This window comes from Chiloscyllium punctatum, chromosome 38 (genome assembly GCF_047496795.1).
Source record: "Chiloscyllium punctatum isolate Juve2018m chromosome 38, sChiPun1.3, whole genome shotgun sequence".
Taxonomy (NCBI): domain Eukaryota; kingdom Metazoa; phylum Chordata; class Chondrichthyes; order Orectolobiformes; family Hemiscylliidae; genus Chiloscyllium; species Chiloscyllium punctatum.
Window position 1 is genome coordinate 8,488,170 of NC_092776.1, and position 16,674 is coordinate 8,504,843.

A 16,674-nucleotide genomic window follows, 5' to 3' on the forward strand; every position below is an offset into this window, starting at 1 on the left:
TTAGTTCAGATATGTTCACTACTTCCCTGTTACTTTGTATCAAACTGGAATATGTGGGGTGTCAATTTGCTAGCAAGTTGAGGGTTAGTACAAAAAGGGGTGGCACGGTGGCTCAGTGGTTAGCACTGCTACCTCACAGTGCCAGGGACCTGGGTTCGATTCCAGCCTTAGGTGACTGTCTGTGTGGAGTTTGCATATTCTCCCCGTGTCTGCGTGGGTTTCCTTCCAAAATACAAGATGTGCAGGTTAGGTGGATTGGCCATGCTCAATTGACCATAGTGCTAGGCACATCAGTCAGTGAGAAATGGATCTGGGTGGGTTACTCTCTGGAGAGTTGGTGTGGACTTGTTGGGCCTAATGGCCTGTTTCCACACTGTGGGCAATCTAATCTAATAAAGCTGAGAATGTGGGATTAATTCTTGTACTCATTGTGGTAGTTGATGGAGGCCCTGCTGCTTCATTTTACCTCACACTCTGGAGTGGTTACTCATATAAAATGTTTTTACGGCTTTTTAATCCTTTAATTAATTTTCTCCCTTCTAAGTCCTGTATGTTTTGACTCTGGCCTGGTTTATAGTTGACAGTAAATCCCATCCGAGCTGATTCTGCTGCTGCCAACAAGTCAAGATTAGAGTGTTGCTGGAAAAGCACAGCAGGTCAGGCAGCATCCGAAGAGCAGGAAAATCGACATGTCGGGCCAAAGCCCTTCATCAGGAATCAGGCTTTGGCCCGAAATGTCGATTTTCCTGCTCTTCGGATTCTGCCTGACCTGCTGTGCTTTTCCAGCAACACTCTAATCTTGATTCTGATCTCCAGCATCTGCAGTACCCACTTTCGCCTTACTGCCTACAAGTGTATACTGTCAGCGGATATCATTGGATAGCAATCAAAACCTGGCCAATTCCGTTTCTCTCTTTCAAGCTGAATTCCGATGCTGGACTTTGTCGACATACAGACATATGAACAAGGAACAAGAGAAAGCTATGCAGCCCCTCAATCCTGTTCCATCATTCATTAAAATCATGGCTGATCTGATTTTAATTTCGACTCCACATGCCTGCATACTCCTGATAATCTTTCAGTCCCTTTGAAATCAAGAAACTATCCACCTGCGCCTTACAAATATTGAATGATCCACAGCCTTTTAAGGAGAGGACTTACAAACCTCTGAGAGAAAGTAATGTTTCCTTATCTCTGTCTTAACTGGGTGACCCCTTATTGTTAAACTGTGACCCCCAGTTTTAGATTCTCCCACACGAGGAACATCCTTTCAAAATCCACCTGACCAAGTCCTCTCAATTTCAATCAGTTAAAAATCCCCAAAAACCAGGTTATAGCCCAACAGGTGTATTTAGAAACACTAACTTTCAGAGTGCTGCTCCTTCGTCAGGTGGTTGTTCCTGACAGAGTAGTGCTCCAAAAGCTAGTGCTTCCAAATAAACCTGTTGGACTATAACCTGGTGTTGTGTGATTTTTAACTTTGTCCACTCCAGTTCAACACCGGCACCTCCATGTCACAATTTCGATTAAATCACCTCTGACACTGCTAAACTCCAGAGAATACAGGCTTAGTCTATCCTCATCAGGCAATACCCTCATTCCAGGTATGTCTCGTAAACCTTCTCTGAACTGCTTCCAATGTGTAACATCCTCCAGTAAGTATGGTGATTGCAATATGGTATCCAGATTGCAGTGAGTAAAACTTGCGCAGAGAAATTGAAGCCCAGCGCATTTTCCCTTTCTTTAATTTCCCAACAACCCCAACCACCCCTTGCTCCCCCCCTCACCCCCTTCCCCCACCTCCCCTGGTATCCATCACCAGGACTTTGAAATTGTTGGGACTGCTGTTCTCTCTCAGTCTCTCCTTCCTGAGATTGTTAAAAATCACACAACACCTGGTTATAATCCAACTGCTCCTTCATCAGGTGGCTGAACAGTGCTTCAAAAGCTAGTGCTTCCAAATAAACCTGTTGGACTATAACCCGGTGTTGTGTGATTTTTAACTTTGTCCACCCCAGTCCAACAGCGGCACCTGAAATCATACAGAGAATCCCCTACAGTGTGGAAACAGCCCATCATTCCAACAAGTCCACACTGACCCTGTGAAGATTATCCCACCCAGACACATTCCCCTATTATTTTGCATTTACCTCTAACCTACACATCCCTGAGCACTATGGGCAATTTCGCATGGCCAATTCACCTAACCTGCACATCTTTGGATTGTGGGAGGAAACCCGCACAGATACCGAGAGAATGTGCAAACTCCACACAGCCAATCGCCCAAGGCTGGAATCGAACCCAGGTGCCTGGTACTGTGAGGCAGCAGTGCTAACAGCTGAGACACTGTGCTGCCCTGAGACTCACTTGCTGAAATTCACAGACTCTAAAGTAGCAACCCTGACGTGAGTAAACCACCCACCAGCGGGATGCTACAGTATCTATATGTCTTTCCATAGACTACCTTTATATAAGGGGCATGCAGCACACAGAGACAGCAGGTTTTAGATGTCTTTCGTTGAGTACAGGTTAGGAAAACAAAATGAGGAGTGAGTAAGAACTGACCAGGAGCTCAGTGATTAGGAACCAAGATGCCATTTGTTTTGATTCAGTGGAAGGCGTGCTCAAAGTCTCTTGAGTCACTAAACAGCCAGTGCCTGCTGTTCAGCTTTTAAAAACAACCACATTGAGCTAGTCACACATCAACTTATTTTGACTGTTTCTCTTACCATTACATTCTTAGCCACAGCAGGAGATGTCTGTTACATCCAATACCCTGTAGTAACTGTTAAGAACAAGGGATCATTTTGTTTTCAGAAAGCAAACTGTCAAAGCCATCCCACTAAATTCTTAGGCAGTTGTAAACTTGTTTCTGAAACTCCCTAACTTCTATAAAAACTTAGCAGACACCACTGAGGGGAGCCTTGCATATTTTGAACACTCACATGTTTTTAGGAGCAATGCATTTGTATGTCATGGAGCAGTGGGCTTGCCATACTCATGTGATTCCCGTCCCTTTTATAACCTACTCTCACTTTAATTTGTGGCAGTCATTCAATGTTTTCTTTGAAACACGGCTCATCATATACTGGAGCAGTGCTCCAACGAAGCTCAGCGCAAGTTGGAGGAACAGCACCTTATTTCCCGCTTGGGGACCCTGCAGCCCTCCGGTCTCAATATTGAGTTCAATAACTTCAGGGCTTGAGCTCTCCCATGTCCTTACCCCAATTCCCACACATAGGAATTGTTATCACATAGGCTGCCATTACATACAACCCACTGTTAGCCCCTAACAGTCCCCATTAACAGCTATCCACCCTCCTAGCCAGATCGTTACCCACTCCTTTGTCTGCTTAACTACTCTTCTATCTCTTTGGGCTCTATCCCCACCTATTGTTTACTCCTTACCCCATCTACCCACACTACCTTCTGTATATAAACTGACTTTTCTTAGTTGCTATCAGTTCTGAGGAAGGGTCACTCAAGCGGAAACATTAACTCTATTTATCTCTACAAGTGCTGCAAGACCTGCTTAGCTTCTCCAATAATTTCTGTTTCTGTTCACGGTTGAGCTGTTGACCTTGAGTAGGCCATCCTACCAAATTTCACCAGCGCCTGACAGGTCCTGTCTTGTTGTGTTCTCTTCCCATCATTCTTTCTTCCTCTTTCCCATTGACAATAAGATTCACTGCCCCATTATCTGTCTGTTCCTTGTCGGCACTTAAAATCTGTGCAACACCCTCACCCCTCTCCTTCCATGACAACCTTACAACAGCTAAAACCTGTCATCCTCTAACCACTGCCCCAACACACAACAGTTTCTTCCTTATTATAGAGTCCTTAAAAATGAATAGCGAAGAGGAATTTAAAAAGGAAAAGAGTAACGTGTGTTCTGGTGTCCACTGAGTTCCAAAATGGAGTCATACTGGACCATAAATATTAACCCTATTTCTCTCCACACAGATGCTGCCAATGGAATGGTGGCTCAGTAGTTAGCACTGCTGCCTCACAGCGCCAGGGATCCGGGTTCGATACCAGCCTTGGTGACTGTCAGTGTGGAGTTTGCGCATTCTCCCTGTGTCTGCGTGGGTTTCCTCCCACAGTCCAAAGATGTGCAGGTTAGGTGAATAGGCCATTGCCGATAGTGTTCAGGAATGGGTAGGTTAGGGGCATTAGTCAGGGGAAAATATACGGTAGGGGAATAGGTCTGGGTGGGTTACTCTTCAGAGGGTTGGTGTGGACTTGTAGATTCTCTACACAGTAGGGAATCTAATCTAAAAATGTATTGCAGTTTCTCCAATACTCTCTGATTTATTTTAAATGATGGGCATGTAGGTGCAGTAAAGGCTGTGAATGAAGAGTTAATAGATGATAGGAAATGACAGTTGAACAAATGATATGCTTCTCTCTTCTCTATAGAGAGCAATCAAAGACCATTCTAGGAATGGCTGTAGATCAGGAAGGCAGGAAGGAATTTGGTGAAATTACATTCCCTCAGGAAGCAGGCCTGAGCAAATTAAGGGAGCTGTAGGCTGACAAGTCCCGAGGTCTAATAAGATCATAAGACAGCAGAATTAGGCCATTCAGCCCATTGAATCTGCTCTGCCATTCAATCATAACTGAAATGTTTCGCAACCTCATTTTCCTGTCTTCTCCACATAACCTTTGATCCCCTTACGAATCAAGAACCTATCTATCTCCATCTTAAAAGCACTCAACGACTTGGTCACCACAGTCCTCTGAGGCAATGAGTTCCACAGAGTCACCGCCCTCTGGCTGAACAAATTCTTCCTCATCTCAGTTCGAAAGGGTCATTCCTTCATCTGAGGCTGTGTCCCTATGACCTACTTTCTCCTACAGGTGGCAATATCTTCTCACATCCACTGTATCCAGGCCTTTCACTATTCTGTACATTTCAATCAGATCCTGCCTCCCCCCCAGCCAACTAAACGCATCAAATACAGAGCCAGAGTCCTCACCCACTCCCCATATGACAGGCCCTTCATTCCCAAGATCATTCTTGTGAATCTCCTCTGGATTCCCTCCAAGCCTAGCACAACTTTCTTTGGATACGGAGCCCAAAACTGTTCACAATATTCCGAATATTGCAGAGAATATGGAGCATGGGATTGAGGGTGATTTAGCAGTTTGGATCAGACATTGACTCGCTGTAAGAAGGCAGAGGATGGTGGTTGATGGGAAATGTTCATCCTGGAGTTCAGTTATGAGTGGTGCACCACAAGGATCTGTTTTGGGGCCACTTTTGTTTGTCATTTATAAAAATGACCTGGATAAGGGCGTAGAAGGATGGGTTAGTAAGTTTGTGGATGACACTAAGGTCAGTGGAGTTATAGACAATGCAGAATGATATTGTAGGTTATAAAGGGACATAGATAAGCTGCAGAGCTGGGCTGAAAGGAGGCAAATGGAGTTTAATGTGGAAAAGTGTGAGGTGATTCACCTTGGAAGGAGTAACAGGAATACAGAATTCTAGGTTAATGGTAAGATTCTTGGTAGTGTGGATGAGCAGAGAGATCTCAGTGTCCATGTACATAGATCCCTGAAAGTTGCCACCCAGGTTGATAGGGTTGTTAAGAAGGCATGTGGTGTGTTAGCTTTTATTAGTAGAGAGATTGAGTTTCAGAACCATGAGGTCATGCTGCAGCTGTACAAAACTCTGTGTGGCTACACTTGGAGTATTGCATACAGTTTTGGTCATTATCGGAAGGATATGGAAGTGTCGGATAGGGTGCAGAGGAGATTTATTAGGATGTTGCCTGGTATGGAGGGGAGGTCTTACAAGGAAAGGCTGAGGTTCTTGAGGTTGTTTCCGTTAGAGAGAAGAAGGTTAAGAGGTGACTTAATAGGGGCATACAAGATGATCAGAGGATTAGATAGGGTGGATAGTGAGAGCGTTTTTCCTTGGGTGGTGATGGCTAGCATGAGGGGACATAGCTTTAAATTGAGGGATGATTCATATAGGACAAATGTCAGAGGTAGTTTCTTTACTCAGAGTGATAGGGGCGTGGAATGCCCTGCCTGCTACAGTTGTGGACTCACCAACGTTAAGGGCATTTAAATGATCATTGGATAAACATATGGATGAAAATGGAATAGTGTAGGATAGATGGGTTTCAGATTGGTTCCTCAGGTGGATGCAACATCGAGGGCCGATGGCTCTGTACTGAGCTGTAATGTTCTATGTTCTAAATGTGGTCTGACCAGAGTTTTATGCAGCTTCTTGTAATGAGAGGGCAGGGGGGAGGTTGTCTTATGATGAAAGACTAAACAGACTGGAGTTTACAAAAGTGAGGGGGGTGACTAGGTTGAAGGAAATAAGACCCTGAACGACGAGGGGGACATAGAAATGATGTTTCCTGTTGTGATTGACTCCAGAACTGGGGGTACACTGCTTAAAGTTTCCAGGTTACCCTTTCAAGACAGAGACGGGGAGAGTTTTTTTAATCTCCCGGAGGATTGTGTGACTTTGTAAATGTGTCACAGAAGGCAGTCGAGAGTGGCCCACTGAATATATTTAGGGCAGAGGTTGCTATATTCTTATTAGGCAAGCGAATCCAGGATTATTGGGCATGGATTCTTAAAAATTCACTCATGGGATGTGGGTATTGCGGGCTGGACCAGTATTTCTTGCCCGTCCCAAGTTGCCAATTCTCTCCCTTTCACATCTTCGTTCACACTTATTTGATATTTCTATTTCTCCTTCTCCACTATTCAGAACCCTTCTGCATTGAGTCTCCATACTCTCTGCCTTCCTCCTCCTCTTCTGACCCTGTCAGAAGTTTAAAACAAATATTCTCCAATCCCTTTCTGAAGAGACATCTCAAACTCGAAACATTCGCTCTGTTTTTCTCTCTCCACAGATGCTGCAAGACCTGCTGAGTTTCTCCAGGGTTCTGTCTGTCTGTTTGTTTCTGCCATTCCGTTTGCTTGGCCCTTGCACCTTTGCCTGGGGCATTTCAATGTAATCGCTGGTGAAAACCTGAATTCCTTAAGATGCTTTTTGGTGAAAAGCAACTTGCTCCCTCTTTGGCATTGAGAGGGAGCTTGACCACCACCCATTTTTGCTGCTCAGGGCTGGACCAGTGTTGCACTGTTGTATACTACTGTTATAAACAGTACGCACAGAGCAGAGTGCAACAGATAGCAATGTCAGCATTTAACTCACGTGTAATGCCAGGCTGCAAAGAAGTTTCAAACTCACAGTTGGAGAAACATTTCAAGGTAGTGGTTGAGGATGCTGGGTGTCCTCTTGATAGAGTTTAGAAGCGTGAAGGGGGAATCTGACAGAAACTGAGGGACCTGGATAGAGTAGATGTGAGAAAATGTTTCCACTAGGACAGACTAGGAGAGACTAAAACATTTCAAGGGTCACTTATCTTTCAGAGTGGTGGATATTTTAATTGCCGTTCGGGTAAGAGGTATCCATGTTGAGGAACAGAAAGAAGCCTTTCACTTCACAGAAAGCTGGATTCATTTTTGTCAAGTAACATGTACATAAAGAACAGAGTAAAGATTTCACAACTCTGTTCCTGCAACATGCCTCAGCTCCAACTACATGACAGTCCTCCTTACTCCACCCTTGTGACATCTGCACAATTTGATAGTTCTTGAACATTCTGTAGCTCCCAAATCACTTGTCATCTTTCCCAAAACTCTATGGTTGGGTCCCTTTAATTAAGTTTCCATCTATGCAGCACTTAGTAAAGCTATAAGTGTTGTCTGCCATGATTGTGACAGTTCCCCTCCTTGTTCTCCTTAATCTGTCTGCAACCTTTGACCGTATTGTGCAAAAGCCCTTCATCAGAACCTAAGCCTGAAACGTCGATTTTCCTGCTCCTCGGATGCTGCCTGACCTGCTGTGCTTTTCCAGCACCACACTAATCTAGACTCTGGTTTCCAGCATCTGCAGTCCTCACTTTTGCCACGGCTGACCGTATTGTCCATCTCCAACATCTCTCCAGGGCCATCCAGCTGTGAGGCCTGCACTCACTTGCTTGAATCCTGACCTATCCAGATTATAGCCAGAAAATCACTGGCATTGCCTTCTATTCTTGTCCCTGCACTGTCACCTCTGGTAACCCCCTGAGACTCTATCTCTGATACTCCCTTCTCCTTGTCTCAATGTACTCCCCAGTAAGATCATGTGAAAACTGTGATAGGTTTCACTTGTATGCAGATGATATGCAGGGGACTCTTGTGGCACTGTGGTAGTGTCACTACTTCTGAGCCAAGAGGCCTAGGTTCAAGTCCCTCCTACCCCAGAAGTGTGTAACAACATCTCTGAACAGGTTGATTAGGAAATATTGACAGATGACAGTCAGGTCATTCCCCATGACTTCTGTGTGATCCCTTCAGTTATCAGACAGCTTGTCTAATATCCAGCTGAGTATAAAATTCTTCCATCTCAATATTGGGAAGACTGAAGCTGCTTTTGGTTCTTTGTCTAAACTCTGTCTCTCAGCGATGTGTCCATGCCCTCTTCTTGTGACTAAATATCTCAGGTTAAGTTCAGTGGCTCAGTAACCATCAAGCCAAGTATTCAAACACATGTCCATGTTATTGCTAAGACTACATAGCTCTCCCACAGCAACAATAACCAATTCTTCCTGCTTATCTGTTGATTAATTTTGAACATCTCATTCCCATTTTAAAATCCCTCCATAGCCGTACCCTTTCCTAGCTGTGCAACATCGTCCAGCTCCACAATTCTCCAAATACATTTGTGTCCCATCAGTGCGAGGTCACTACCATTTCCAACAGCAAAGAATCAAAACATCTACCTTTGGCACAAAGGCAATACAGAGCATGCTGGAAATTGGAAATGAAAACCAGAAGCATTTGTGGAACAAAAAACAGATTATCATTTCAACTTCCATATGGCTCCTTCTATTTCATTTCTTTTCCATGTTCCACTGGGCATTTTGAATACACCCAATTTTAAATATACTACAAATGGCAGCCATGCCTTAACCTCCAAAACCCTGTTCATCACTCTTTCTATTTCCCACAATAATACACATCTTCAACCTTCCTTCCTTCCTTCACCAATAATTCAATCTGTCTCTCTGGCTCAGCGTCAAATTCTGCTCAATACGTTTTCTGTGAAGCACCCTCAAATGACATGCTACGTAAACTGCATTATATAAATGCAAGATGTGGTTGCATTTCAATCGAAGAGCTGCGAATGGTGGAAATGTGAAACCGAACCAGCTGAGTTTCTCCAGCAGTTTCTGTTTTTGTTTGTTGCTGAATTTGGCAGATTCTCCTGTTATTTTGAACGGTGACTCTTCAGCAAGGAGAGTGATTGTTTGACGTCATCTCAAATGTGATGGAACAACCGATTTGCAGATATGGTTACAAGCCTTACATGTGAAGTCACTGTGAGAGGGAATGGTTGAAGGCACTGCCATTTCCAACGTTCTCACTGATCCTAGCGGGACCTGGCTCAGTTCACTTTAAACATTGAGATTGTTTGGTGATAGAGGCACTCACAGAGTCATAAAGATGTACAGCATGGAAACAGACCCTTCAGTCACTTCTGTTTGGACCTGTCCTGGGTGTTTCTTCCCTCTGTTTACTTGGAATCAATTTCCAGACTCTGAGATTGGCATTCAGAATGTCTTTCTATCCGAGTTTGGGTCATCCTGTTATGTGGGTTCCTGAGCTCAGCAGTTTACAGCCTTTGGCAGGTGAGAATCCTCCATGTGCTCCAAAAGCTTGTGATTTCACACAGACCTGTTGGTCTATAACCTGGTGTAGTGTGATTTCTCACAGGTATAGGGAAGTGACCCGATGAGTGCTACCTGGTAGACTTTGGTCTTTGTTTTGTGTCAAACCTCATGTTCTTTCGTGGGGCTGTGAGTGCACAGCATGGTTGTTCAGTGGTTAGCACTGCTGCCTCACAGCAATAGGGACCTGGGTTTGATTCCAGCCTTGGGCAACCATCTGTGTGGATTTTGTGCATTCTCCTTCCCCCAGGTGCTCCAGTTTCCTCCCACAGTCCAAAGCAGTGCAGGTGAACTGAACTGGCCATGGGAAATGCAGGGTTGCAGGGATAGAGTAGGACAGGGAGGTGGGTCTGGGTGGGATGCTCTTCAGAGTGTTCATGTGGGCTTGATTGGGACAAATGGACTGCTCCCACAGTGTAGGGATCCTATGATTCGATTAAGAGCCTTGTTGTCTAGAGGAATTAAGGGCTACGGGAGAACGCTGGTAAGTGGAGCTGAAATGCGCATCAGCCATGATTGAATGGTGGAGTGGACTCGATGGGCCGAATGGCCTTACTTCCACTCCTATGTCTTATGGTCTTATGGTCTAAATGTTCAGCCAGTTCTTCTGCTGGTTCATTATCCAATCCAATGCCGTGGGAGAGGACATTTCCTAAGCAGCAGAGCTCCAGAAATGTGCTGAGGGTTTTGTCCTGTATCTCCCTCACCTCCTTTAATATGCTCTTTGAAACTTCACTCTTTATCCAAACCTTTGATCATCTGACCTAATCTGATTCTGAATCAAAGTTTGATTATTCTTCTGTGAAGTGCTTCAGGGCAATTCACAATGTCAGAGGCTCTATATAAATACAAAACATTGTTATTGCATGTGGATACAGTTGATGGAAGATTAAAGACAGATCAAACTAAAGTGATGAATTATTACTGTGATTGCTGCTCCATTTACAGACTAGTTAAAGGGTGAAAGCCAAGTTGAAACATGCTTCTGTTTTCGAATAGGAAAGGTTAAGATAATGAGTGATAGTTAACTTCCGTCACATGAATGAGTCAGAAAGACAGCAGCAGCAGCACAAGCCAATAGAGGGCACTGCAGTCAGTTTGATGACAATTGTAGGTGACAGGATTAGAGAAATCAATATAACATCACATTGTGTGATCCTCTATAAAAATACTTTACATTGAGTAACACAGAGCTAAGCACAGGGTTTTAGCAGAGAACATCAGTCTGGTGAATCGTATCCTTCATTATTATTTTTTAAAAATCCTTATCTTAAATGAAACACTTCAACAATGCAGCAAGTGTGAATTATGAAGCTACCATCCAGCCGAGAGGGAAGGTCACTTTGAGAGAAAGGAGAAAGTTTCAGGCTGATCCCTAGTTTCAGAGGCTGAAGGTGTCGATTATTGCGCTCTGTCATTACACTTCTTTCTATTCACTTGTGGGATGTGGGCACTGCTGGCTGGGCAAGCATTTACTTCCCAACCCTAAGTTGCCCCTTAAGGAGGTGATGGCGGGCTGCCTTCTTGAACCACTACAGTCCATATTCTCTAGTGGAAGAGAATTCCAGGATTTTGACTCAGCAACACTGAAGGAATGGCAATATATTTCCAATATATTTGAGGATGGTGAGTGGCTTGGAGGGGAACTTGCAGGGGGTGGTGTTCCGTTGTATCTACTGCCCTTGTCCTTCTAGGTGGCAGTAGTTGTGGGTTTGGAAGATGTTGTCTGAGGATCCTTGGTGAATTTCTGCAGTGCATCTTGTAGATAGTATATACTGCTGCTACTGAGTATTGGTGGTGGGGGGAGTGGATATTTGTGAATGTGGGGCCAATCAAGCGGCTGCTTTGTCCAGGATGGTGTCAATCTTCTTGAGTGGTTTTGGAGCTGCACCCATCCAGGCAAGTGGGGAGTATTCCATCTCACTCAGTAGGATCCAACTGTTAGTTTTCCCATGTTCAGCAACAAAGAACAATCCTGTAAGTCCTTGCTGTCTCATAAATTGAAATGTCGTTGACCATCTGATTTCTGCTGACGTTGCTTAACTGACCAACTAACTGGATGAATGGAGACCTCTTATGTTCTCCCAGCCTTTTTGACAACACATTAGTAAAGTCGACTGGGCCGTGTGATACAGGCCACAAATTACAAATCAGTTTTAATGAGAACCAAAAGTACATAAAGTGTTCAAAGTTGCAGAGGGATATATTTGCATGGCTAAGGGGAATAGTAGGGCTAGCTGTATTTCTCTTGTCAGCATGTGCTTGAGAGGCTGAATGGACTCCTTCTGATTTGTAACTGTTTTACTCGATTACAAAATCCACATGGTTGTAAAGAAACACACAACACTGCACTTTGCAAACATTCCTGATTAAATTGGTGAGCATTTGCAGCAAAGTAGCAGAGTTGTATTGTTAACTAGACAAGTGATCTATGGTCACAGAGTAAGAGAGATGTACAGAGATGAAAACAGACCCTTCAGTCCAACTATCCATGCGAACCAGATATCCTAACCCGATCTAGTCCCATTGCCAGTACTTTACCCATATCCCCCTAAACCCTTCCCAATCATCTATCCATCCAGATGCCTTTTAATGTTGCAATTGTACCAGCCTCCACCATTTCCTCTGGGAGATCATTCCATACATATACCGCCCTCTGCATGTCCCTTCGGTCCCTTTTAAATCTTTCCCCTCTCGACCTAAACCTATACCCCCTGGTTTTGGACTCCCCTTCCCTGGGGAAATGACCTTGACTATTTACCCTATCCATGCCCCTCATGATTTTCTGAACCTCAATAAGGTCACCCCTCATCCTCCAATGCTCCAGGGTAAATAACTGCAGCCTATTCAGCCTGAAAACCACAAGTCCCGGTAACATCCTTAGAAGTGTTTTCTGCACCCTTTCAAGTTTCACAACATCCTTCCTATAGCAGGGAAAGCAGAATTGAATGCAGTATTCCAAAAGTGGCTTCACCGATGTCCTGTGCAGCCACAACATGGCCTCCCTACTCCTATACTCAATGCACTGACCAATAAATACAAGCATACCAATCCTAAATGAATACTCCAGAGACTTTCATGCAAATGAAGGAACATAAACTTAATTAATGAAACATGAACTTGAAACTATTGTCATTAATAATGATCAAACACAATTAGATTGCGGTAAAAAAAGCCATCTCATTCACTAATGTCCTTCAGGGAAGGAAACTTGCTGTCCTAACCCAGCCTAGTCTACAGTCTATAATGTGCGGTTTGTCAGCGTGAAATGGCTATAACGTGATTGATACCTTTCGGACATTGTTTGCATAATGTGAACTTTCAGCCGAATGGGTATGGTGGGTTTTCTATAGCACGATCTTCCACAGCGCAATTTCTATCGCCGTTTCCATAGCAGGAGGAACATAACTGTCATGTTATAGCAGAACAACCTGTATGTGTGACTCCAGACTCACAGCAACATGATTAAATCTTAACTACCCTCTGAAATGGGCTGGCAAAACCTTCAGTTTGTATTAAATTATGACAGAGAAAAAACATTGCGTAGTCCCTACACCATAGGGACTGGCGCAGTTTGAATAAAGTCAGTCCCAATGTCTCCTCGGAGTTCATTAGGGACAAACTACAAATGTAATCCTTTTCTACAGCTTACAACTTAAGAAGGCATTTTATAAAAAAAAAGGATTAGATGTGAAACTTGAAAGGGTTCAGAGAAGATTTACAATAATGTTGCCAGGGTTGGAGGATTTGAGCTACAGGGAGAGGCTGAACAGGCTGGGGCTGTTTTCCCTGGAGCGTTGGAGGCTGAGGGGTGACCTTATAGAGGTTTATAAAATCATGAGGGGCATGGATAGGAGAAATAGGCAATGTCTTTTCCCTGGGGTGGGGGAGTCCAGAACTAGAAGGCATAGGTTTAGGGTGAGAGGCGAAAGATATAAAAGAGACCTCAGGGGCAACATTTTCACGCAGAGGGTGGTACGTGTATGGAATGAGGTGCCAGAGGAAGTGGTGGAGGCTGGTACAAATGCAACATTTAAGAGGCATTTGGATGGGTATATGAATAGGAAGGGTTTGGAGGGATATGAGCCAGGTGCTGGCAAGTGGGACTAGATTGGATTGGGATATCTGGTCGGCATGGGCGGGTTGGATCAAAGGGTCTGTTTCCATGCTGCACATCTCTATGACTATGACTCTATGTGAAGCTTTGACAATCAAACAGCATCAGAAATTCTTGTAACCTTCCTCACTCCCTCACAGGTCTCCAGGACAGGACACTAGCTGAAATGTCCCTCGGATTTATTGTTCTTGTCTGGTTACTGGGTGTTGAAGGGAACTAAAAGACGTGAAGAAACTCACCCTGTGTACCTTGGCAATCTGATCCGACAGAGTGTCCAGCAAGCGGGTTTTCATAAAATCAGCCACATTTGCTGTTTGGTCGTCAATGTAGTAACTGCAACAGATACACAGCAAGAAATATTAGCAAAGTGACTGATCGCTGACCAGATCTACTCAGAAACAAGGGAAGCTGCACCTCCTTCATGATTAAACAAGACTGTATTCATTTGGCATTGCAAGATTCTGCAAGAACTACATGTTAGTCGCAGTCCTAAGAGTTTTGACAGAATAGTAGAGTGGCATGGTGGCTCAGTGGTTAGCCCTGCTGCCTCACAGCACCAGAGCCCCAGGTTCGATTCCAGCCTCGGGTGACTGTCTGTGTGGAGTTTGCACATTCTCCCCGTGTCTGTGTGGGTTTCCTCCAGGTGCTCTGACTTTCTTCCAACAGTCCAAAGATGTGCAGGTCAGGTGAATTGGTCATGTTATCTCCTAACATAGTGTTAGGTGCATTAGTCAGAGGGAAATGAGTCTGGGTGGGTTGCGCTTCGGCGGGTCGGTGTGGACTTGTTGGACCGAAGGGCCTGTTTCCACACTGTAGGGAATCTAATCTAATATCCACACCCCACACCAGTTGTCTGCACTGAAATCTAGTCACCCATCCCTGTGTATCCTTGCTCGTTTATTTCCCTCAAGTGCCCATTCAATATCCTTCTGAAATCAGTCTCAGTCTCCAGGTTCTGCCATTCTCTGATGCAGTGAGTTTCAGGTTTATTGCCACAATTGTGAAATGCTTCCTCTTTTATCTTTGTTTAACACTTTGTTTCTGCTTCCTCACATACCTGCCCTCTTGTATTTCTTTCTCAAAATCCTCAATCTGTGTACCCCAGCCTTGTGCTATCAGCCAAGGGGAATAATTTATACAGCCTATTGAAACACATAATAAACGTGTACATCTTAACCACATTGGCCATTTGTGCATTTGCCCTTTAGGTTAGCTGAAGATTTGACCTCCATTTTCATTCTCACACCCAAAGGCCATCATAAGTTAAGGCTGTTTCTACTATCATATTGGTGACAGAGGCCATTAAAAGCACATTAAAGGTAATGCTAACTCATTGCTATGTATTGCTTGATATTTCATCTCGGTTAACAGGTTTTTAACAGGAATGGAGAAATGAACATTCTGTGCCTGACTCTGAGTCAGAAGGCTGCGGGTTGGAACCCCACTCTGCAGGGTTGAGCACAAACCTGACACTTGATTGTAGTATTGACAGAAGGCTGTACTCCCCAGGGGGTTGTATTTTACTGGGGTGTAACATTAAAAGCAGGCTGCCTTGTGGTCTCTCAGCTGGACTCAGTAGGTCCGGGGTGCTTTTTTCAAGAAAAGCTGGGAAGGTCTCCTGATCTCAAACACCAGAAACACATGACCTGCTAATTTCTCTTCTCTGTTCTATGTGGACGCTAGTTGTCAAAAATTGGCACTTCCAAGATCACAAAGTATTTAACCAGCTGTAAAGTGCTTTGGGACATTTGTCACGCCACTACATCATCCCATTTAGAATCCCTACATTGTGGAAGCAGACCAGTCAGTCCACTGAGTCCCGCTGAAGAGCATCCCACCCAAACCCACCCCATTCCTGTAACCCTACATTTCCCATGGCTAACCCACCCAGCCTGCACATCCCTGGACACCCAGACCCATCCCATTCCTGTAACCCTACATTTCCCATGGCCAATCCACCCTAACCCGCACATCTTTGGATTGTGGGAGGAAACTGGAGCATCTGGAGCAAACCCACACAGCCAATAGGAGAAGGTGCAAACTCCACTCCAACAGTTGCCCGAGGCTGGAATCAAACCCAATTTCCTGGTGCTATGAGGCAGCAGTGCTAATCATTGAGTCACCATGCTGCCAATTTAAATCTGAGATGGGCAGCATCTCTCCCCCGGTCTCTTACAAAGCGTTTACTGCACAGGTTCAGGCCATTCGGCCCAACAATCTAGTACCGATAGTCTGAATGACCCTTCTCAGACTCCTCTTCATCAAGGTCCACCAACATATCCTTCTACTCTTTCATTCTTCTGATCTCACTTCCCTTTAAATACATTGATGCCTCACCTCAACTATTCCCTGTGGTTATATGTTTTCCTATTATAACAACTCTTGTACAGACATTTCTCCTGAATTCCCTCTTGGACTTAATTGTGACTTGGCTTACATTCATACCCACCCACTCACTGACAGATCTTGTCTACATCTACCTTGTCAAATTCATAATCTTGAAAACCTCCATTTTGTCACCTCTTCAAGAAAACAAATCCACAGCTTGTCCAATCTTTCCTGACAGGGAGAACTTTTCAGTTTTAGTATCATTCTGATAGTTTCATTTTCACTTTCCGAGGTGTCTGTCTATACTTTGCATGGAATGGTGACCACAGTTTAATACAAATGGAACCTCCCTGCTTTTCTGTTATATCCCTCTAGAAACAAACCCCAGAGATGTTTTCCTTTTAAGCTTTTTTATGGCCTTATTAACCAGTGTTCGTAGTGATGTGTGTCTCTTCATACTTTAATCCCTCAGTTCTCCTC

At 44.3% G+C, this 16,674-nt stretch overlaps 1 protein-coding gene across 4 annotated transcripts in view; it reads right to left on the reverse strand.

The window, feature by feature from the left end:
* The window catches only part of hpse2 (heparanase 2), a 346,963-nt gene that overhangs the window by 127,129 nt on the left and 203,160 nt on the right, over positions 1 to 16,674 (reverse strand). For 3 of the 4 annotated variants that reach the window (XM_072557115.1, XM_072557114.1, XM_072557113.1), the window contains one exon: positions 14,106 to 14,199. In XM_072557115.1, the coding sequence (XP_072413216.1) occupies positions 14,106 to 14,199 (94 nt within the window). The remainder of the gene's footprint in view (positions 1 to 14,105; positions 14,200 to 16,674) is intronic. The other variant, XM_072557116.1, reaches the window with a different exon arrangement.